Source organism: Palaemon carinicauda, unplaced genomic scaffold, assembly GCF_036898095.1.
Source record: "Palaemon carinicauda isolate YSFRI2023 unplaced genomic scaffold, ASM3689809v2 scaffold110, whole genome shotgun sequence".
Classification (NCBI taxonomy): Eukaryota; Metazoa; Arthropoda; class Malacostraca; order Decapoda; family Palaemonidae; genus Palaemon; species Palaemon carinicauda.
Window position 1 is genome coordinate 250,892 of NW_027168594.1, and position 22,915 is coordinate 273,806.

Genomic DNA, 22,915 nt, shown 5'->3' on the forward strand with positions numbered 1-22,915 from the left:
CATATCAAGCAAGACAGTCCCCTAGAGAATGACCATATACCGGTATTCATATGACCATCGCCCAAACCCTCTCTCTCCCCCCCCCCCCCCCCCCCCGGCTAAGTTGGCGAACAGGTCTACTGTGACTGGACCCTTCTTCCTTGGGTCATTGAAGATCTGACACAGGGTCCACTCACCTGCTTCTGCCTTGACAAGGCATCTGCCAGGATGTTGAGTCAGTCCAAAATAAACTGGGGAACTAAGGTGGTCCTCATCACCTCCACCTAGCGCAGGATTGCCCAGGATTCATATTTGAGAGACTACAATGGAGTCCCTCCTTGGTTCCTCAGATAAGCGATGGCAGTGGTGCTGTTCACAAAGCCCGCCACCACTGAACTCCTATAGCTGCTCCTGAAAAGAAATAAAAACCAGATGAACAGTCCTAAGAGCTCTCCAGTTGATGGACTCATTCCTTTCTTCCTTAGACCACAGGCCCAATGCGACCTCACACTCCAGGTGCGCGCTCCATCCCCGATCTGAGGCATCGGACCATACCAGGTGGTCTGGAGGGACAGCGAGGATATTCGTCCCCAACTGGGTCCACCAAAGAAGGTCCTCCCGACACTAGGGGGAGGAAGCAACAAGCACCTCCTCAGCCACAGGTCCCTAGACTGACGAAAAGCCATCTTAAGAGGTCTTATCCTGAGGCAATCCCCTGGGACTAGCTGTATCAGGGACAACAAGTGCCTTAAGAAACTCTTCTCTGGGGATAAAAAGTATTCCCTCAGATTCAACAGATTGTCTATTCACTTCCACGTTAGAAAAGCTCTCAAAATCTGTGCATTCAAGACAATTCCTGTTAGACTTTTCATGAGAATAAAACCCTGGGGAAGGAGGAAACAGCTCCACTGCATCCTTCTCCACAAAGGCTGGCAACTCATTTTCCAAGGCTTGTCCTCCTGAGGGAATTAAGGGCATAGCTGTAGAAGCCGAGTGGACGGGAAGAAAGAGGATATCTAGAATCAAAAGGGACCACAAAACCATCCCTCTCCCAACCTCCACTACCCATGCATTCAACCCTCTCTCCTGCCAAGCTGACCAGTGGCAAAAGAGACAGGCCCCAAGAGAGTTCTCAGAGTGAGGCGTCAACTCGTACTTCCGAAAACCCTTGCCCCAGATATGAAAAGCAGAGGAGCCACCCACTGACTGGCCCATTCCCTTCCCTCTGTAGCCATGCCAAGAACCTCTCGCATGTTTGTTGAAGCCACCAAATGAGGGAGCCATGGCACCAGAGGCCTGAGAAGCCAGACCAGTCAAGGGAGAACCAACAGCAGCAGCACTAGATTGATCTGAGGCCTGCTGTCCACCTCAAGCACCTGCCTTTAACCACCCCCACTGATCAAAGAGGAGGAAGCCCAGAGGCTTCAGTAGTGACATCAAAACATCCAGAACTGTCATATCAAACAAGGTCAAGTCGAAAGGCATCGTGGTCAATAACCAGGTCCGCTGTCCATCTGACACTACTGGGGAAAGATGGGAAGCAAAGTTGACACCTCAAAGAGACAAAAAAAAGGCCTGCATGTTAGAAGAAAGAACGTTCTGATGAACAGATGCACTGAAATCGAGGAATAGAACTTCTTGAATAAAGGGGGAATCAGGAGGGACATAAACGGAATCCTTAATGTCCCTTAACTGGCACCAAAAGGACACACATATTAAACGACCAAGTCTCCAGTAAGGCACTAAGGACAGACTCTATTGCCACAAAGTCCTCTAGAGACAAACACCAATGCCTTCAAAGGCAAAGACTGACCTATAAAGCCAGGCAAACTCTGGATCAGGCGTGGGAGGCTTCAAGAAAGAGGAGTCATCTGCCACCTGGTAGACGCCCCTTTGGTGCTTGAGAATTGAAGAAAACTTCTTCTTCCCCTCTCCAATCACCTTACAGATGCTAGTAGCAACATCAGATCTCACTCTTGGAAACCTTTGAGCAAAGGGAAAGCACAAAACCCAACGCAACTGGGGAGGCCACTCAAGATACCTAAGGAAGAAAACCCATGACCATCTCAAACAACCTCAAAAACTAGACATCCTAGACTTCACTCACTCAAGGGATCAACAGGTTCTGAGCAAGTGAACCAATAACCATCATCGTCATCGTCTGACCCATCACGCGGCCCATCCCCCAACATGTCTAGTTGAGCCCTAATGCCTACCTGACTTTGGCCTACGGCCAAGCCCCGACACACCAGCATACACATTAGCGCAGTTATAGTTTACAAGCAGGTAAATCTGTAGCACCCTCACCCTAGGTAGAGTCGACAAGTACCTCACGAGGAGCTACAAGAGAATCCATGAGGATATTAGGCATCCTGGTAAATACTATCTCAAGATTTTCTGTCCATTTGTTAAAGTTAACTCAAATGTCTGTCTAAATTGTGTAGTAAAGGTTTTATCTTCTGATCCCCAACTACTGTAGCTTCATAAGAAATAACCCTGAATTCTTCTTCTTTGTCTAACCCTGAATTCAAATACTTTAAACACTACGGGCATAAAAGCTAGTTGCCACGGAGCAGGGACATCAAACACCTCAAGATGAGAATCACAAGCCCCAGAAGCAGAAGAACCAGAACATGAGATACACATATCGAGGAAATCATCACTCACTAAGTACTTAAATTTTGACTTCTTTTGAGCCCTCTTATGCTGCAAAGACTTCTAATGTTTCACATAAGCAACCGATTTACTATCAGACCAAAACTTATATAAGTCACAACGGATAGTCAAATCACATACCTTACCCCCAAAAAACCAGTACAACTATCTGGCATTCTGCTGGATGGGCAATCAAGTTCTGATGAAACTATCGTGAGCTAAGGATGGGGGGTTTGGAGGAGCCTATAGATCTACCTGCTGAGTCATCAGCAGCCATTGCCTGACCCTTTCTGGTCCTGGCTTGGGTGGAGAGGAGGCTTGGGTGCCGATCATTGTCCTGCTAGTTAGGGCAATGTTCAGTGTCCCTTGCCACTGCCAATCATGAGCAGCTTTTAAACTTATCCTGATACCACATGAAGGACAACTCTCCTAACTGAATTACAAGGAAGGATGGGAGAATTTTTCTTAGCCTCCATGATGAAAAGAAAATTCAAAGCCTGGATGCATAAAAGTCAGTAAAATTAACTAAAATCCAAACAGAAGATATTACCAAGAACATTAACAATGAAAAAGTGATTGTACCAACTGTGATGTCTGGATCAGAGTTGTGGGGAATGAAAGTGATGGAGAGACAGAAATTGAATGTGTTTGAGATGAAGTGTCTAAGGAGTATGGCTGGTGTATCTCGAGTAGATAGGCTTAGGAACGAAGTGGTGAGAGTGAGAACGGGTGTAAGAAATGAGTTAGCAGCTAGAGTGGATATGAATGTGTTGAGGTGGTTTGGCCATGTTGAGAGAATGGAAAATGGCTGTCTGCTAAAGAAGGTGATGAATGCAAGAGTTGATGGGAGAAGTACAAGAGGAAGGCCAAGGTTTGGGTGGATGGATGGAGTGAAGGAAGCTCTGGGTGATAGGAGGATAGATGTGAGAGAGGCAAGGGAGCGTGCTAGAAATAGGAATGAATGGCGAGCGATTGTGACGCAGTTCCGGTAGGTCCTGCTGCTTCCTCCGGTGCCTTAGATGACCGCGGAGGTAGCAGCAGTAGGGGATTCAGCGTTATGAAGCTTCAACTGAGGTGGATAACGGGGGAAAGTGGGCTGTGGCACCGCCAGCAGTACCAGTCAAACTCGGTTGAGTCCCCTGTCAGGCTGGGAGGAACGTAGGGAGGAGAGGTCCCCTTTTCTGTTTCATTTGTTTGATGTCGGTTAGCCCCCAAAATTGGGGGAAGTGCCTTGGTATATGCATGTATGTATATCTTATTATTCCTTGTTTCCTTTCCTCGGTGGACTAATTTCCCTGTTGGAACCCCTGGGCTTATCGCATTCTGCTTTTCCAACTAGAGTTGTAGCTTAGCAAGTAATAGTAACAATAATAATAATGATATATATTGTCCTGCTTGATAGGGCAATGGCATTTCTTTCATTGAATTTAAAGTTTTACACTGAAAAAAACATCTACTAAGTTGAGCACCTGTGCATTTAATAGAATAAAAAAAACCAATGAGAATCTACCCATTCCAAATATGATTTTGCTGTTGCACACTTCTGGTAATACAGTGCAGTACCTGAATTCAGTACATAAAGACGTTCATTAATTTCCTAGCTACAAGTGTCCCACAAAATTATTAATGTAATACAGAAGGTCCACCACTTACAAACTTAATTGGTGCCGAGAAGCTGTTTATGAATCGAATTTTATTACTGTATTTTTTTATATTATTACAGTACATTGACATGTGATACAATATCCAAGATTTATTTTAGTTGGATTTGTGTCTATATCTCTGACTCTTTAAAGAGAGAGAGAGAGAGAGAAAAAGGTTTTCAATTGGCACATGACATAACATCAGTGTCATAGCATATTTGAATGGATATTTCATGGAGTAAAGAATAAAAGTTCTTAAATATTTCACCTTTAATGTTATGAGTTTATGACTCTGACATTTCCCTAATTAATAATCCATGACTTGAAGGTAAGCTTTGAGAAAATCATTCAAGAATAATTCTCAATCAACAATAACTAAAAGGTATGAAATAAAAGGTATATTATAAGAGAATGTATAAACACAATAACAACACAGCATACCTGTCTCTCTATATTTCTCTTATAGATATTCTCTAAAGTCAGAATTCTATCCCGAAACCTCCTCTGCAATGCCATGTTTAGTCGAAGAGCCGAGTCCAGAGACTGCGGCAGAGCGAGAAGCTCTTCTACAGAATCGACTCTTCCTATGTCACCGGCATCGGTGCTTCCCGCACCTGCAGACAAACGCAATGCCAGCCCCAACACCGACTCCGATTCTTCTGATCCACCTGAAAAACAGATACAGTATTCAAGTTTGAACATTAATTTGTGTGTACGTGTGCGTGCATATCTATCTAAATATTAGCAGACATTTTTCACGGGTTGCTCGCGCTAGTATATATAATGAAAAACCATAAAGACATGATATCCTTCTTTGCCTAAAATTTTCAGATTTTAAACACCAATCTTTACTATTTTGACTATTAACAGTTATGTTCCAAAATAGATAAATTTTTCATTCCAAAGTAGCTTCTGCCCCAAGCCCTAAAAAATGAACAAATTCATGTATGTCTACTCCCTAAGATGTGTTCAACTTTTTATTAATAAAAGGATTTTTTAATATCCTCAAGCTATTTATACAAGAAAACCAACACACAAAGAAAACTTACTCCTCAATAATAGTGCTAATATCAAATGAAACAATACTCCATCCAGCAAAAGTAAATAATCCCTTGGAAGATTGATAAATAATGTCTTAAAAGATAGAAAAAGGAATACATAAAAATGGCCTTACGGCTCTAACAAGTACTAAGCAAATGGCTTGCCGAAAGGACCTATTCCTACGTGACAAGTGGAAATCTGAGCATGACCAAGTTCAAAAAGTCAGATAGCTATGTGAGGGAAGACCAAGGGAAATGGATAAAAGGTTATTCAAATAACATTTTGTGTCATTGTCCCTATCATTATTCAGAAGTTCATTTCTATAGGTACTATTAATGAAAATAATTTCAGATTTAAAGCAATCAGTCTAAACAGTTCACTATAGTCAATTTCTTTTAGTGATGCAGATTTGCACCGACTCGCAGCGGTGCCATTTAAGCTTGGAAAAGCTTCCTGACCGTTGATTGGTTGGACGAGATCATTCTAACCAATCAGCGATCAGGAAACTTTTCCAAGCTAAAAGGGCACTGCTGCGAGTCGGTGCAAATCTGCCTCGATAAAAGAAATGGACTATAGTTGGTTATTTATGTTTCTCCAACTTTCATTGGCATTTCGCATCAATCTATTTTCAACATTCCTTCTGTTACTTATGTTTTCCTTTTTTTCTGTGGTGATACTGCCTTATGTTGTCCTCCTCTCTCCTTCCATTATTTCTCTCTAACTCTCACTTATGATTTCAAAATTTTTTTCTTAAAGCAACTTTCCCCTCCATTTCAACTGTGCATTTCTGTCCCTTTTATTCTCCTTCATGCTAACCCCAATTTGTACTCCACAAACTATTTGATCTTCTCTTACTTGCATTTTTCTCTCCTCCTCGAGTAAATTTATACAATAAAACCGAGTCCTTTTGACAAGGGCTCACAGAAAAAAAAAACTTCTAATCTGTTTGACACTGGCTAATTCCTTAAAAAGCTTCTAATCTGTTTGACACTGGCTAATTCCTTAAAAAACTTCTAATCTGTTTGACACTGGCTAGTTCCTTAAAAAACTTCTAATCTGTTTGACACTGGCTAGTTCCATAAAAAACTTCTAATCTGTTTGACACTGGCTAGTTCCTTAAAAAACTCCTAATCTGTTTGACACTGGCTAGTTCCTTAAAAAACTTCTAATCTGTTTGACACTGGCTAGTTCCTTAAAAAACTTCTAATCTGTTTGACACTGGCTAGTTCCTTAAAAAACTCCTAATCTGTTTGACACAGGCTAGTTCCTTAAAAAACTTCTAATCTGTTTGACACTGGCTAGTTCCTTAAAAAACTTCTAATCTGTTTGACACTGGCTAGTTCCTTAAAAAACTTCTAATCTGTTTGACACTGGCTAGTTCCTTAAAAAACTTCTAATCTGTTTGACACTGGCTAATTCATTAAAAAACTTCTAATCTGTTTGACACTGGCTAATTCATTAAAAAACTTCTAATCTGTTTGACACTGGCTAATTCATTAAAAAACTTCTAATCTGTTTGACACTGGCTGATTCATTAAAAAACTTCTTATCTGTTTGACACTGGCTAATTCATTAAAAAACTTCTAATCTGTTTGACACTGGCTAATTCATTAAAAAACTTCTAATCTGTTTGACACTGGCTAATTCATTAAAAAACTTCTAATCTGTTTGACACTGGCTAATTCATTAAAAAACTTCTAATCTGTTTGACACTGGCTAATTCATTAAAAAACTTCTAATCTGTTTGACACTGGCTAGTTCCTTAAAAAAAACTTCTAATCTGTTTGACACTGGCTAGTTCCTTAAAAAAACTTCTAATCTGTTTGACACTGGCTAGTTCCTTGGGTTTATCCATATGATAGCTAGGAGTAATTACATTTTCCTTTTCAGTATTCATATCAGGGTTCTTTTCAGACATATAATACTTCAAAAAGGCATTGTCAACAGTTTGGTGTGTTATCTAAGAGTTTTCATTGTCTTGGTCCATTTTCTCTTTTGCACTACAAGAATTAAATCAATATAGTGCAAGGCCCATGCAATAATGTACATAGAGAAAAAAGATTCTGACATTTTTACATCTACATGTTCAATTCCCTTTTTTATCGGCGATCTTCATATGGAAATTACTCGTAAACTTCTAGGTAGTTTTTAGAGTGACTTTTTATTAATCAACGAACAAGGCACGAAGGTGGCTGAAGGTATGCCTATATGAGAAATAGACTGGAACTCATAAAAATATTGAGCAAGCTTTCCACCTTTAAGCATTCTCCTATATTAAACAGTAATTTTGATTTTCATAGATTATTTCTGTTAAAATTCTTATTCTATTTCTTTTAATGAAACCTGGATGCAATAATAATCTCCTGTATAACTTAAAAATACCATATGCACACTTAAAGTTTTGGATACATGAATTCATCATTTTTGTATTTCTAAAGCAGTTTTTAAAAAATAATTTACTTCAATTTCCCCGCCTCCTTTCAGAGAAAATCCTTTAATCAAGCCTCATGAGTCTTAAAATTTGACTGTTGTTAAAAAATTCATACTAAAAACCTCGGTAACATTATGATTACACTCTCCCTAATGTGGCCCCCAGTGTCCCGCAGGACTTCTCCCGCGCATGCTGTCGGGTCCAGGTTACCTTGAAGAGGATCCCCCCCTCCCCCCCTTACCAAATATATTTTACATTTACAAAGATATGATTAGCATCAAAATTTGCAAACATTCTGTCAAATCACTTAACATACCCTTCATAAATTACATTTATCAATAAATTTATATGACAGGATAAAGAAATATACCAACAATCAAAGAGACTTGCAACAGTACTCACCTGCACTTAATGGAAGCGACGAAGTTTTCTGTGTGATGGACCCCATCCAAGGTGACGAAGGACTTTTGGACTCATTTGCCGATAAGGCGACATCTTCGGCTATGACACCTGTTCCAAAGCAATCCACAACATTACGTCTCTCAGATGATTTTTAAAGCAACATTAATTTCCTCAAATATTTAAGCACAATCAATTTTCTAACATGAATTAATAAATTGCTGTTCCATCTATAATAAATCTGAACTATATTTTCTTGCAATGCATACTGTATAGTGCAAAACTATTATTTCACTTAATCTTAATGTCAGACATATTCAAATATCTATATGAAACAAATTAATCAATGGGATTTTTATTATTATACTTGTTTCCAATTATTATATATTTCATGAGTACAAATGCCATTTAAATCTAAACCACCTGAAATAATTATTCTTAGCTCACTAATCATAGGTACTGTGAGGCAGAAAATTATATGTACAGTGGTACCTCTGCTTACAAGTTTAATTCGGTCTGGGAGTGAGGTCGCAAACCAAATTGTTCATAAACTTAAACCCTTTATTCCATAAGGAATAAAGGAAATACCCATATGCATTCCATAAGTTCAAAATTAAATATACAGAAGATCCTCAAATTACAAACTCGATTGGTTCCAAGAAGGGTAGGCCTAACCTGAATCCCATGCCTATGATTTCCAGCTACAAAAATCAACAAATAGGTTTCATATGAAGTAGATTTCAGGTTTTTACGAATGTTGGTTTGCTTACTGTGTCAAATTATGTAAGTTTTATTACAATATCTCTTTATATTATCTTTGTAATTTTCAGTTGGATTTGTGTTTGTATATCCGAGTATTTGTAAGTCGGGTGCTTTTAAGTTGAGGACTTTCTAAATATGATATTTTAATTATAAAATAAATTTTTGAATATACTTACCCGGTGAATATATAATAGCTGCTGCTCCAGCGGCTCGACAGAAAAAAACACAAAAACTCGCGAGCGATCGCTATGAAGGTTGCGGGTGTGCCCACCAGCACCAACTATCGGCCAGATACCACACATGCATGTAAACAAGCCTCAATTCTTCTCGTCCCGCTGCGTCTCTATTGGGGAGGAAGGGAGGGCCTTTAATTTATATATTCACCGGGTAAGTATATTCAAAAATTTATTTTATAATTAAAATATCATTTTTAAATATTTAACTTAGCCGGTGAATATATAATAGCTGATTCACACCCAAGGCGGTGGGTAGAGACCAGAGTTAATTAAGTTTACAGCGTATATGCTTAGAGTTTTTGACAGTTATTAATATAACAAAACCCAAATATATAGATAACTGGTAAGGAAGTTGACTTAGACGATTACTCTGCCTTGTAAGTCTGTCTTCCTCACGAAGCCCAGCGATCCTCTTAGGATGCTGAAAGACTCCCAGGAGCTGAAGTATCAAGGGCTGCAACCCATACAAACAGGACCTCATCAAACCCCTAATCTGGGCGCTCTCAAGAAATGACTTTGACCACCCGCCAAATCAACCAGGATGCGAAAGGCTTCTTAGCCTTCCGTACAACCCAAAAAACAATATTAAAAACATTTCAAGAGACAGATTAAAAAGGATATTGGAATTAGGGAAGTGTAGTGGTAGAACCCTCACCCACTACTGCACTCGCTGCAACGAATGGACCCAGTGTGTAGCAGTCCTCGTAAAGAGTCTGGACATCTTTCAAGTAAAATGACGCGAATACTGACTTGCTTCTCCAAAAAGTAGCGTCCATGATACTTTGCAGAGATCTATTTTGCTTGAAGGCCACGGAGGTTGCTATAGCTCTAATTTCGTGCGTCTTAACCTTAAGCAAAGATTGGTCTTCCTCATTCAAGTGGGAATGAGCTTCTCGTATTAAAAATCTGATAAAATATGACAAAGCATTCTTTGACATAGGTAAGGATGGTTTCTTAACCGAACACCATAACGCTTCAGATTTACATCGTAATGTCTTAGTACGAGCTAAATAGAACTTAAGAGCTCTAACGGGACATAACACTCTTTCCAGTTCGTTGCCTACGATCTCTGATAAGCAAGGAATATCAAAAGATTTAGGCCAAGGACGAGAAGGCAGTTCATTTTTGGCCAGGAAACCCAGTTGAAGGGAACAAGTGGCTTTTTCTGTAGAAAAGCCGATGTTCTTACTGAAGGCATGAAGTTCACTGACTCTTTTAGCCGAGGCCAAGCACACCAGGAAAAGAGTCTTAAGAGTGAGATCCTTCAGGGAGGCTGAATGTAATGGCTCAAACCTGTCTGACATGAGGAACCTTAGGACCACGTCTAAGTTCCATCCAGGAGTAGACAAACGACGTTCCTTAGAGGTTTCAAAAGACTTAATTATTATTATTATTATTATTATTACTATCCAAGCTACAACCCTAGTTGGAAAAGCAAGATGCTATAAGCCCAGGGGCTCCAACAGGGAAAAATAGCCCAGTGAGGAAAGGATATAAGGAAATAAATAAATGAAGAGAACAAATTAACAATAAATCATTCTAAAATAAGAAACAACGTCAAAACAGACATGTCATATAATAAACTATCAACAACATCAAAAACAAATATGTCATAAATAAACTATAAAAAGACTATGTCCGCCTGGTCAACAAAAAAGCATTTGCTCCAACTTTGAACTTTGAACTTTTGAAGTTCTACTGATTAGGAAGATCATTCCACAACTTGGTCACAGCTGGAATAAAACTTCTAGAGTACTGCGTAGTATTGAGCCTCGTGATGGAGAAGGCCTGGCTATTAGAATTAACTTGTAGATCTTTATTGTTGGAAAGATCTAAGCCTCTATGCCGGAAGACCGAAGCCAACATGCTCCTGTAGCCCTTGATCGTGGTAGCTGAAAGGGAGCGAACTTTTCTCAGGTGTAAGAGAAAATCAGCAATTTGGGCTACAGAGGTACTGGACGAGGATACAGATGCTGACTTGCACCAGTCTCGGAAGACTTCCCACTTCGACTGGTATACTCTAATGGTAGAAGCTCTCCTCGCTCTTGCAATCGCACTGGCTGCCTCCTTCGAAAAGCCTCGAGCTCTAGAGAGTCTTTCGATAGTCTGAAGGCAGTCAGACGAAGAGCGGGGAGGCTTTGGTGTACATTCTTTACGTGGGGCTGACGTAACAGATCTACTCTTAGAGGAAGACTTCTTGGAAAGTCTACCAGCCATCGAAGTACCTCGGTGAACCATTCTCTCGCGGGCCAGAGGGGAGCAACTAACGTCAACCTTGTCCCTTCGTGAGAGGCGAACTTCTGCAGTACCTTGTTGACAATCTTGAATGGTGGGAATGCATATAGGTCCAGATGAGACCAATCTAGAAGAAATGCGTCTATGTGTATAGCTGCTGGGTCTGGGACTGGAGAGCAATAGATTGGAAGTCTCTTGGTCATCGAGGTTGCAAAGAGGTCTATGGTGGGTTGACCCCAAGTCGCCCAAAGACTCTTGCACACGTCCTTGTGGAGGGTCCATTCCGTAGGAATTACCTGACCCCTCCGACTGAGGCAGTCTGCTAAGACGTTCAAGTCGCCCTGGATAAACCTCGTTAACAGGGAGATGCCTCGATCTCTTGACCAAATGAGCAGGTCCCTTGCGATCTCGTACAGCGTCAGGGAGTGGGTGCCTCCTTGCTTGGAAATGTATGCCAAGGCTGTGGTATTGTCGGAGTTGATCTCTACCACTTTGTGTCGAAGGAGACTCTCGAAGTTCATCAAGGCCAGGTGGACTGCCAAAAGCTCCTTGCCGTTGATGTGCATGCTCCTCTGACTTGAGGTCCACAGACCTGAGCATTCCCGACCGTCCAGGGTCGCACCCCAACCCAAATCCGACGCGTCTGAGAATAGTACGTGGTTTGGGTTCTGAACTGCTAGGGAAAGTCCCTCTCTCAGACTGATATTGTCGTTCCACCAATTCAGGCATGCCTTTACTGGTTCGGAGATCGGGATTGAGACCGTCTCTAACGTCTTGTCCTTTTTCCAGTGAAAAGCTAGATGGAACTGGAGAGGTCGAAGGTGTAGCCTTCCTAGCGAGACAAACTGCTCCAGGGATGATAGAGTTCCTACTAGACTCATCCAATTCCTGACTGAGCATCGTTCTCTCTTCAACATCAGTTGGACTTTGAGCAGGGCTTGCTCTATTCGGGGGGGCAGACGGAAAAGCCCGAAAAATTGGACTGCTAATCTCCATCCCTAAATACAGTATAGTTTGGGATGGAATCAGCTGGGACTTTTCTAAGTTGACCAAAAGTCCCAATTCCTTGGTCAGATCCAATGTCCAATGAAGATCCTGCAGACAGCGATGACTGGACGAAGCTCTGAGAAGCCAGTCGTCCAAGTACAGGGAGGCTCGGATTCCCGATAAATGGAGGAATTTTGCTACATTCCTCATAAGCCTCGTAAACACGAGAGGAGCAGGACTTAGGCCAAAGCACAGGGCCCGAAACTGGTATACCACATTGTTGAAAACAAACCTCAGAAAAGGTTGGGAATCTGGGTGTATGGGGATGTGGAAGTATGCGTCTCTTAGATCGAGAGAGACCATCCAGTCTCCCTTTCTGACCGCTGCTAAGACTGACTTCGTGGTCTCCATGGTGAACTTTGTCTTCGTAACAAAGACGTTGAGTGCACTGACGTCTAGCACCGGTCTCCAACCTCCTGTCTTCTTCGGTACTAGGAAGAGACGGTTGTAAAACCCCGGTGATTGAAGGTCCGAGACTTTCACCACCGCTCCCTTCTCTAGCAAAAGAGACACTTCTAGGTTCAGGGCTTGTCTCTTTGACTCCTCTCGGTACCTGGGAGAGAGGTCGATGGGGGAAGTCGCTAGAGGAGGTTTGCGTACAAATGGAATTTTGTACCCCTCTCTGAGCAACCTCACAGATTGTTGGTCTGCGCCCCTCTTCTCCCAGGCTTGCCAAAAGTTCTTGAGTCTGGCTCCTACTGCTGTCTGAGGCTGCGGGCAGTCAGACTCTGCCACGTGAGGATTTGGCTCCTCTCTTCTTTCCTCTCTTTCCCTCGGCACGAGTACTTCCCCTGCTGGGAGCTCTGCCACGAAAGGGCGGAATAAATCTGGACGCCGGAGTGTCTATCCTAGGTCTTGCAGAAAAGGATGTCGAAGGAGTCCCTTTGCGAGCAGAGGACGCAACCAAGTCATGGGTGTCCTTCTGCACGAGTGAAGAAGCTATGTCCTTAACCAATTGTTGCGGGAACAAAAACTTTGATAAGGGAGCGAAGAGCAGTTCAGATCTCTGACAGGGAGTAACTCCTGCCGACAGAAAAGAGCAAAGGGACTCTCGCTTCTTTAGGACTCCCGACGTAAAAGAGGAGGAGAGCTCATTGGAACCATCGCGGATGGCTTTATCCATACAGGACATAATCAGTAAGGAGACATCTCTATCAGCAGATGAGATTTTCCTACTTAAGGCTCCCAAACACCAGTCAAGGAAGTTGAAAACTTCAAAAGCTCTGTAAATGCCTTTCAGCAGATGGTCAAGGTCCGAGGAGGACCAACTAATCTTCGAGCGTCTCATGGCTAGGCGGCGGGGAGAGTCTACAAGGCTTGAGAAGTCGCCCTGGGCAGAGGCAGGGACTCCCAAGCCGAGAACTTCTCCCGTGGCATACCAGACGCTCGATCTAGACGAGAGTTTAGACGGAGGGAAGGCAAAGGCCGTCTTCCCCAAACTCCTCTTGGTTTCCAACCAGTCGCCTAAAAGCCATAAAGCTCTCTTGGAAGAGCGAGAGAGCACAAGTTTTGTAAAGGCTGGCATGTTAGCAGGTACGCCTAAAACAAACTCAGACGGCGGCGAACGAGGAGCAACAGCGACGAAGTGATCGGGAAACAACTTCTTAAAAATTAACATGACTTTCTTAAAGTCCATTGATGGAGGAACTGTTCTGGGTTCGTCTACATCCGAAGGATGATCATCATGCTGAGGGTCAGCAACGTCCTCATCTGAAGGATCCTCATCTGACAACTGCTGTGAAACAAGCAAAGGGGTTGGCAATGCTTGACACGCAGCGTCCACACGCACTGGTGCATTAGTAGCGGACCAGGACGCAACGTCATGTAACTGCTTAACAGTCTGTGAACTGTCAACAACAACAGGTGCGTGAGGACGCTCGGCGTCCACTCGAGACTGTTTTGACTGCCTAGTCTGAGCAGTCAAAACAACTCTAGACTGCGGTGGTTGACGCTCAGCGTCAAAACAAGTCAACTCCGATGGTTGGCGAACGTCCTGAACGTCAACAGGAGCATTAGTAAGTGGCCTAACGTCCAAATGCGGCTGAAAATCAACACGAGACCGCATCAAGTGAGGCTCTACATATCGTGACTGACGTGACTTAGCTACGCCAACGTCAACAGGACGCACAAAGGTTCGTTTGGGCGGCTGAAGGCCAGGATCTCGATGAGATAAACGGCTAGGCTCAACGTGAACCTTATCGGCAGAATAGTCTTCCATAAGGGAGGCGAGCTTAGTCTGCATGTCCTGCAGTATAACCCATTTAGGGTCCACGGGAATGGGTGCGGTAAACGACAGGGTTAACGTCTGAGACGGCACAACCTTGCCTACACCAAGACTTTCTGAGCCTGTGTAACGTTGCTGCTTAGGCGGCGAGCAGTCATCCGATGACTGCAACGGGTCAGAACTGTCCCAATGACTACATCCAGGACGCTGGACCTGTCCTGAAGGGACCGACTTTCGCTTAAGAGGTCTAGAAACCTTGCTCCACGGTTTCTTATGCGAAAAGTCTTCGGATGACGAGGAGAAAATGGGCTCTCTCGTCTTATGGTAGGGGCGATCTTGGTGAGATACGCCTGATACCATAGAGGGAACATCTGTTCGCTGATCAAGGCCTCTCGAACCCATAAGTCGTACGACATTACTTCTCCCCTGGGCTTGGGAGCTTGGAAGAGGTCTCGGACTAGGTGAACGACAGGCACGAACAGACGAACCCTCGGTCGCAACACTGTTCACAACACTTTGCGCACTAATCACTTTCCCACTATTTTCCGCTGTGGCACTCTGACACTTAAGCTCTTTAACGTCAGCCATGAGTTGATTACGATCAGTTGCTAACGCTTCAACTCTTTCCCCCAAGGCATGAATAGCACGTAACATGTCTTGCATAGATGGTTCCTGAGTGCCAGAAGGGGGGTTAGGTACAACCACTACAGGGGAAGGATTAGGTTCAGGGGCATGTGGAGAGGAAAAATCTACTGACCTAGAGGAACTCCTCCTTACCCTATCTCTCTCTAGCCTACGTGCATACTTATCGTATTCGAGCCAATCGAATTCCGAAAGGCCCACGCATTCCTCACACCGATCTCCCAATTGACAGGTTTTACCCCGACAATTGGAACACACAGTATGTGGGTCGAGAGATGCCTTTGGAAGACGCCTATTACAGTCCCTAGCATTACACTTATGAAATCTAGGTACCTGTGAAGGGTCAGCCATTTTGAATTAGTCAAAGAAAGTCCAAAAAACAATCCAAGTCATCAACAATTAAATCTGTCCAATAAAGAGTTCAAGAGTTTAAGTTGAGGAAAAACACCTGCACTGCGAAAGCTCAAACCAAAATGAAGTACTTCACCAAATATGTTGAGAAAACTCCAGGTTATACAGCGAGTATTGATACGTCTTGTCGTCAAGGTCGACAGAGAAGAATTGAAGGGTTTGTTTACATGCAGGAGTGGTATCTGGCCGATAGTTGGCGCTGGTGGTCACACCCGCAACCTTCATAGCGATCGCTCGCGAGTTTTTGAGTGTGTTTTCTGTCGAGCCACTGAGCAGCCGCTATTATATATTCACCGGCTAAGTTAAATATTTAAAATTTATCAAGAGATGAGACTGGTTGCCATGCCATAATGGTGCAGCTAACTCAGTAAATCACTAACAAAAAAAAGTCCCAAACTTTAGTTTCCATATGCTAAGACCATTATTAAAGTTATATGTAAAGCAATACTTCATGCTATATAAAGATCATTTTCATAACTTTCACAGACAATGAACAAGTACGTAATAACACAAACCTGCAACTCCGGCCACCTGTTCCACTACCTGCTGGTGTTCTACATGACGGTAAACCGAACTGAGAATTCGTTTCTCTTCGTCAAGCTCATGGAGTTCACTTGCTGGTACAGGAGCATCAATGTCCTCCTCCAACTGAATTATTTCAAAAGATGACTCGGCCATATCCTGAAATTTCCAATTTTGATTCAGTAATTCAAAAATTGCTACAAATTACAACTAAGCTAAACAAAATTAAAAAAAGGACAAATTTTTAATGAATTGGTATTTTTCCTAACTACACAAAACTGAGTCCTTTACATCCGGGCTTTTCAAACCCTCTGATGTGGTGCACAGGCTTTTTTTTCACGTTGTACCTAGGACAGGTATTATTTTTTAGTAATATTATTCTATACCATAATAAAAGTTGACTTTTTCATCTCACATTTATTTGGTAAACAAATAATACAATATTATATAAGAATTGTATTATCTTAATAATTACTAATGAGACAGGCAAGTCAGCTTTTTCTTTGTGTACGTTTACCCAATCTCGGTTCAACTGAGGGCAGTGCCACATGCAATGGAGAATGAATGTCCATGGTATTTCTGTATTTTGTTTTAATGACACTCATAGTTGTGAAGCCAGTCTCACAGAGGTATGTAGAAGGAATTGGTAGAGGAGTTTTCAGAGCAATTTCACAAAACTCAGAATATTCTGCTTTCACCTTAAACCAAAATGAAAAAAGTGATGAAGTAGTTTTGAAACTCCTCTTCAATCCTTCATCACCTGCCGGATCTAACTATTTATCTTCCATAAAGACACTATGTCATCTTGCAGTGGAATAAACGGATTTCAGATCCGTCCATTCCCTTTGCAAGGATCTTCTTCTACTGAAAAGTAAAACTGAAACCAGTTTAGCAGAATAAAGTGTTCTCAGATGATTGTCGCTAATTGATGAAACCTCCCAACAATATTGTGACACTCTACTTTTCCATGCTTCTAGCTTTTGTTTATATCCATCAAACTTGTCTGCCATTGTAAAACACAAAGCCATCGTTCCCTACATAGAGATGTTGAGATCATTAAAGAAAAAATGATACCAGTCAAATATGATAATTTTTTAAATAATTTTAATTGTTCCTACCTATACCAACCAGGAGCTCATCACAATGGAGATATATTTTGGTTATACTGTTGCTGAAAACAGCTGTTAAGCCTTTTTGCGAGGAGTAATCTCCCTCTACTAATTAGCAAGGGGGGAGTAGATCAAGCAACCCACTCACACCTGCACGAGTAACAGACTGTCACTTTGCAATTGCAGCAGGACTTCCAGGGGAAGGTGATGGTGGGACCAGTATGTGTACAGAACTCCAGGTTTGTACAGTTAGGAAAAATACAAATTATTTCCAAATTTGTCATTTATTCCGACAGTATATACCAACCATTTATGCTCTTTATAGCGAGGAATCACCTCATGGTGAGTGGAAGTCCAAAAACGAATTGACTGTTGATATTCTTTGCTTCGCACAAACTTTTTAGAGAGCACCCTAACACCTCGTTAACCCTCGGGTTTAACAGCCTGAGCAATCCGTGCTAGGTGTAAGAATTTAGTAATGTGACTTGACCAGGTAAGCGTAAATTAGGAGCTAAACTCTGCACTTAACCTAAACATTGTCAGACTCCACCATATTTGGAGGACGGGGACACAAATACATACACATTACATCAGGTTACACAAAGGATGATGGTACCCACCTACAGTCACAGAAGGTCATCTTGCAGAGTTCCTTGGATGCTGAACTCTACGAGAGGGGAGAGGGATATAGTAAGCGACCAGTCACTCACACATCCATTCTAGACTTACTCATTGGTAACCTCTCCCTTCAACTGACTGCTACTTATCATACATGGGAGCTTAGGTGTTACTGACTTTGTTTTGTGCAGCCACCACAGGATGTAAGGTAAATGTATTCAGGTTCCTGTGGGTTATGTCTTGCAGGTAGTGGGCAGTGAATGGGGTTTGTCATTTCCGTAAGCCCGCTTGTAGTACCTGCATCACAGAGATGCCACTGGTGTCATGAGCTCGAGGTCAACAACCAGAGGATGAAGAACTTGGTTGTATTGCTCTCTCAATCACCTGTCTAATCCAGGAAGAGATAGAGTTCTTAGTGACTTTCCTTTTCACTCTTCCCGAGCTCTCAAAGAGCTTGCTGATCTTAGGACGGGCTTTGGCAGTTATTTTAAGGTATTTCCTGTGCCCTTACAGAGCAGAGTAACAGTTGATCTGGATCATCTGTTACAGACTGGAAACACTCAATCCAGAAGAGCCCGAATCTAGATCCACGACAGCCGGATTTTGTGTCTTAGCCACGAACTCAGGGACGAACCTGAGTGTCATCTCCCGCCATCACTTTGAATGGGCGATGTAGTAGAAATGACAAAGTAGTTGATTGACTCTCTTTACAGAGGCCAGGGCTAACAAGAAAACCGTTTTCAACGTAAAGTCTCAATCTGATGCTTGACGAAGAGGTTCATAAGGTGCTCCTTTCAGAGAACCTAGTATGACAAATTCGAGGATAATTTGTATTTTTCCTAACCATACAAACCTTAGCTATTTACAGAGGGTTTACCTTTTAGCGCAGCTGAAATGACGAGCTAATAGTTTTAACGAGGGTTAATTACCCCCGCGCTAGTTAGCGGGGGGGTGGGGAAGGGTAGCTTGCTACCCCTCCCCCCTCCACACACCGGTGACTTGCTTCACTTCACTTAGAGGTAGGACTTGACTTGGGGGTCAGGGATGGCGGGCACATATGTGTAAATAGCTAAGGTTTGTATGGTTAGGAAAAATACAAATTATCTTCGAATTTGTCATTTGTTCCGTAACCGAAATACAAACCACGCTATTTACAGAGGGTGAATTACCCCTTAGGAAGGGTGGAAAGTCCCCAGCCTTACTGACTTCGGCTTGCCCGGGGCTCGATCCCTCAGTGAGCAGCACTAGAGAGAGGGAGCCCCTGTACCTCACAAGTTCCTAGCATCGCTAGGAACGAGTGGCCTACATAAGCAGCGTGAGGAGGAGAGTGTGACTCGTCCTATGAAGTTGACCTTGAGACCTTCAGATAGGAATTCTAGGATAGGACGTTCCCCATACCACCTCGTCAGGGTATAGGTGACGCAACAGTATTAAGCTTAATACTAGGAGCACAAAGAAGCATGGGTTACCTGCAGAGGTCGAGGTCAGCTATGCGAGGACCAGGATGCTGCTTCCCCGAGAGGGGAGAATGAAGAAAGAAGTAAGGGTCAGACATACTCTTTCATTCACGCAGACTAAGACCGGGTAACAACGCCCTCAACCTATTGCTACTTGTCCAAAAAGGAGCCTGAGGTTAGACCAGCTGTTGTGCAGCCACCACAGGGCCGATAGAAAACGTATCGAGGCTCCTGTGGGTCACGTCTTGCAGGTAGTGGGCTGTGAAGGTCGTTTGACGCTTCCAGCCCCAGCTTGAAGTACCTGCGTCACAGAGAAGTTTCTCTTGAAGGCCGGGGATGTAGCAATACCCCTGACATCGTGGGCCCGAGGGCGACGTGACGGAGGAGGGTCAGGATTCAGGTCATGGTGGATAACCCTTCGAATCCAAGCTGAGATGGTGTTCCTGGTGACCCTCCTCTTTGTCCTGCCTGTGCTCACAAACAAAGCTCGCCCATGAGGACGGACTGCAGCCGTTCTCTTCAAGTAGTGCCTCAGACACCTCACTGGACATAGTAGCAGCTGGTCTGGGTCGTTTGTTACAGAACGGAGACTCGTGATCCTGAAAGAGTCGAACCGAGGATCCGGCACTCCAGGATTCTGAGTCTTGGCCACAAACTCAGGGACGAACCTGAACGTTACCTCCCCCCATCCCCTTGAATGGGCGATGGTGTACGAGAGACCATGAAGTTCACTAACTCGCTTGGCCGAAGCCAAGGCGAGTAGGAAAGCCGTCTTCCAAGACAGATGGCGATCGGAGGCCTGGCGTAATGGCTCGAAGGGAGGTCTCTTAAGAGACCTGAAGACTCGAACCACATTCCAAGGAGGGGGTCTCACTTCCGACTGGGGGCAGGTAAGCTCATAGCTACGTATGAGTAAATAGAGTTCTAGCGATGAAGAAATATCCACGCCCTTCAATCTAAAGGCCAAGCTTAAGGCTGAGCGATAGCCTTTCACTGCCGAGACAGAAAGGAGCATTTCTTCTCACAGATACATGAGGAAGTCCGCTATTGCTGGAATAGTGGCATCGAGTGGAGAGATACCCCTTCCACGACACCAACCACAAAAGACTCTCCACTTTGCTTGGTAGACTCCCTCAGAGGACCTTCGCAGGTGCCGAGACATTCTCTCCGCAACCTGTCGCGAAAAGCCTCTCTCCGCGAGGAGACGCTGGATAGTCTCCAGGCGTGAAGCCGAAGCGAGGCTACGGCCCTGTGAGGGACGCCGGAGTGGGGTTGTCTGAGAAGCTCGTGTCGTGGAGGAAGCTCCCTTGGGAGTTCCGTCAGGAGTTGCAGAAGGTCCGGAAACCATTCCGCGTGATGCCATAGCGGAGCTACCAGAGTCATGGAACAGTTGACCGATAGTCTGGTCCTGTTGAGCATCCTTCTCATCAGACAGAACGGTGGGAAGGCGTACACGTCGATGTTGTCCCACCGTTGCTGGAAAGCATCTTGACAGAGTGCCTTGGGGTCCGGGACTGGTGAGCAGTACAGGGGCAGCTTGAAGTTCAAGGCTGTCGCGAACAAGTCCACAGTCGGGGAACCCCACAAAGTCAGGACTTTGTTGGCTATCTGAGGATCCAAAGACCACTCGGTACTCACTATCTGCGAAGCCCTGCTCAGACTGTCGGCGAGCACATTCCTCTTGCCAGGAATGACGTGAGCTGATAGTGTTATCGAGTGGGTTTCGGTCCACCTAAGAGTCTCTACTGCAAGATGGGAAAGCTGTTGCGAAAAAGTGCCTCCCTGCTTGTTGATATAAGCCACTACCGTGGTGTTGTCGCTCATCACCACCACGGAGTGACCTGCCAGGGACCGTTGGAACTGCTGAAGAGCCAGAAAGACGGGGCTGCCCTCGCCCCGAAAGACAGGGCTGCCCTCGCCCCGAAAGACGGGGCTGCCCTCGCCCCGAAAGACGGGGCCGCCCTCGCCCCGAAAGACGGGGCCGCCCTCGCCCCGAAAGACGGGGCCGCCCTCGTCCCGAAAGACGTGGCCGCCCTCGCCCCGAAAGACGAGGCTGCCCTCGTCCCGAAAGACGAGGCTGCCCTCGCCCCGAAAGACGAGGCTGCCCTCGCCCCGAAAGACGAGGCTGCCCTCGCCCCGAAAGACGAGGCTGCCCTCGCCCCGAAAGACGAGGCGGTCACAAAAAGAAAAAACCACCGGGCAAGAGTTGAGATTAAAAATAGATGTTGAACACAATCACCCGGTAGTTACATATAACCACCGGTAAAAATAAATGTCATAAATACCTACCCGGTAGTTACATACAAACGCCGGGAAAGTTATACGTTAAAGATTAAAATGAACAGAAAAAGGGAAAACAAATGTAATCCACAATTAATTCAAAGTGTTTTCAAAAACAAGCGAGTTGTAATGATAAAAAGAACAGATATAGCAATAACGTATCTATATATATAAATGTAAACAACAGGAACATATAAATGAAAATACTATTAAAACTAGAATTCCCATATCGTTGTTATTGGAGCATAATAGCCAACACTTTAATTCCCATATCGAAAAGAACGCTACCAAGGCATGTTAGGACTGCACCGATAGTAACGAGTAACAGCGTAAATTAACCATACGCTAGTTCTATTTAATTTATGAAATTAGATCGATGATTTAAAGAACGAATACCAAATGGACAAAAATTTCTTTAAAATTTTACATTAAAAGTTAAAAAACTTATATAAGTGGAATTCCTCCCAATCTTTACATAAAACAAATAAAGAGAATTTGCAAGACATACATGAAGATTACGTCACACGACTGTGACGTCATAGAGTTGCCGGAACGTATTTCCGTCATCAGGATTAAAAACTTTGCACCTAAAATATAGTGCACAAACAAAACCTCTGCATACAAACTGTGAGGATCAACCGACACTTTCGGTAACCTCACCTTGCATACATCACTCGCACAAACACGAAAATTAAGTTATCACTCATGATAAACAAAGTAAATAATAATAATAAAACACGATTGCCAAATCCCTAAATCAGTGTACTTCACCAAACGAAGTCCAAAAAAGCGAAGAAGGGAAAATGATTCGAAAAACTCTCAATGGTGGACCGACGATGTTTTCGATCCAGCCGGCAGAGATGAACTGAAGTCTTGGACACGGGAATGATTCCTTGGACCACCCTGTGACGGGTGTTACCACCTACCTCCCAACCACCACAAGGCGGTTGCCTCGTTTTGAAAAATTCTGCCGATTTAGAGATATCAGCTATATATATATAACTGCCAGGTAAGTACTATTCATAAAAACTAGTCATAAGACTTTTAACGAGGTGTAACTATCCCACCGCTAGTTAGCGTGGGGGTGTAAGAAATAGCCGGTTACCCCGCTCACACACACACACCAGTGTTTTCTCATCACTCTTGATTGCAGGCAGGACTTGCATGGGGATAGGTGATATACTATACTTCTTGATTATTTGTTTTCAATATCAGAATGTACAA

The 22,915-nt window shown here is 43.5% G+C and overlaps 1 protein-coding gene across 1 annotated transcript in view; it reads right to left on the reverse strand.

Annotated features, from left to right (window-relative positions):
* LOC137635280 (uncharacterized) overlaps nt 1-22,915 on the reverse strand; it is a 153,494-nt gene that overhangs the window by 127,069 nt on the left and 3,510 nt on the right. The window contains 3 exon segments of the mRNA XM_068367741.1: nt 4,719-4,945; nt 8,152-8,259; nt 16,221-16,386. Of these exon segments, the coding sequence (XP_068223842.1) occupies nt 4,719-4,945; nt 8,152-8,259; nt 16,221-16,383 (498 nt within the window). The 5' untranslated portion in view covers nt 16,384-16,386.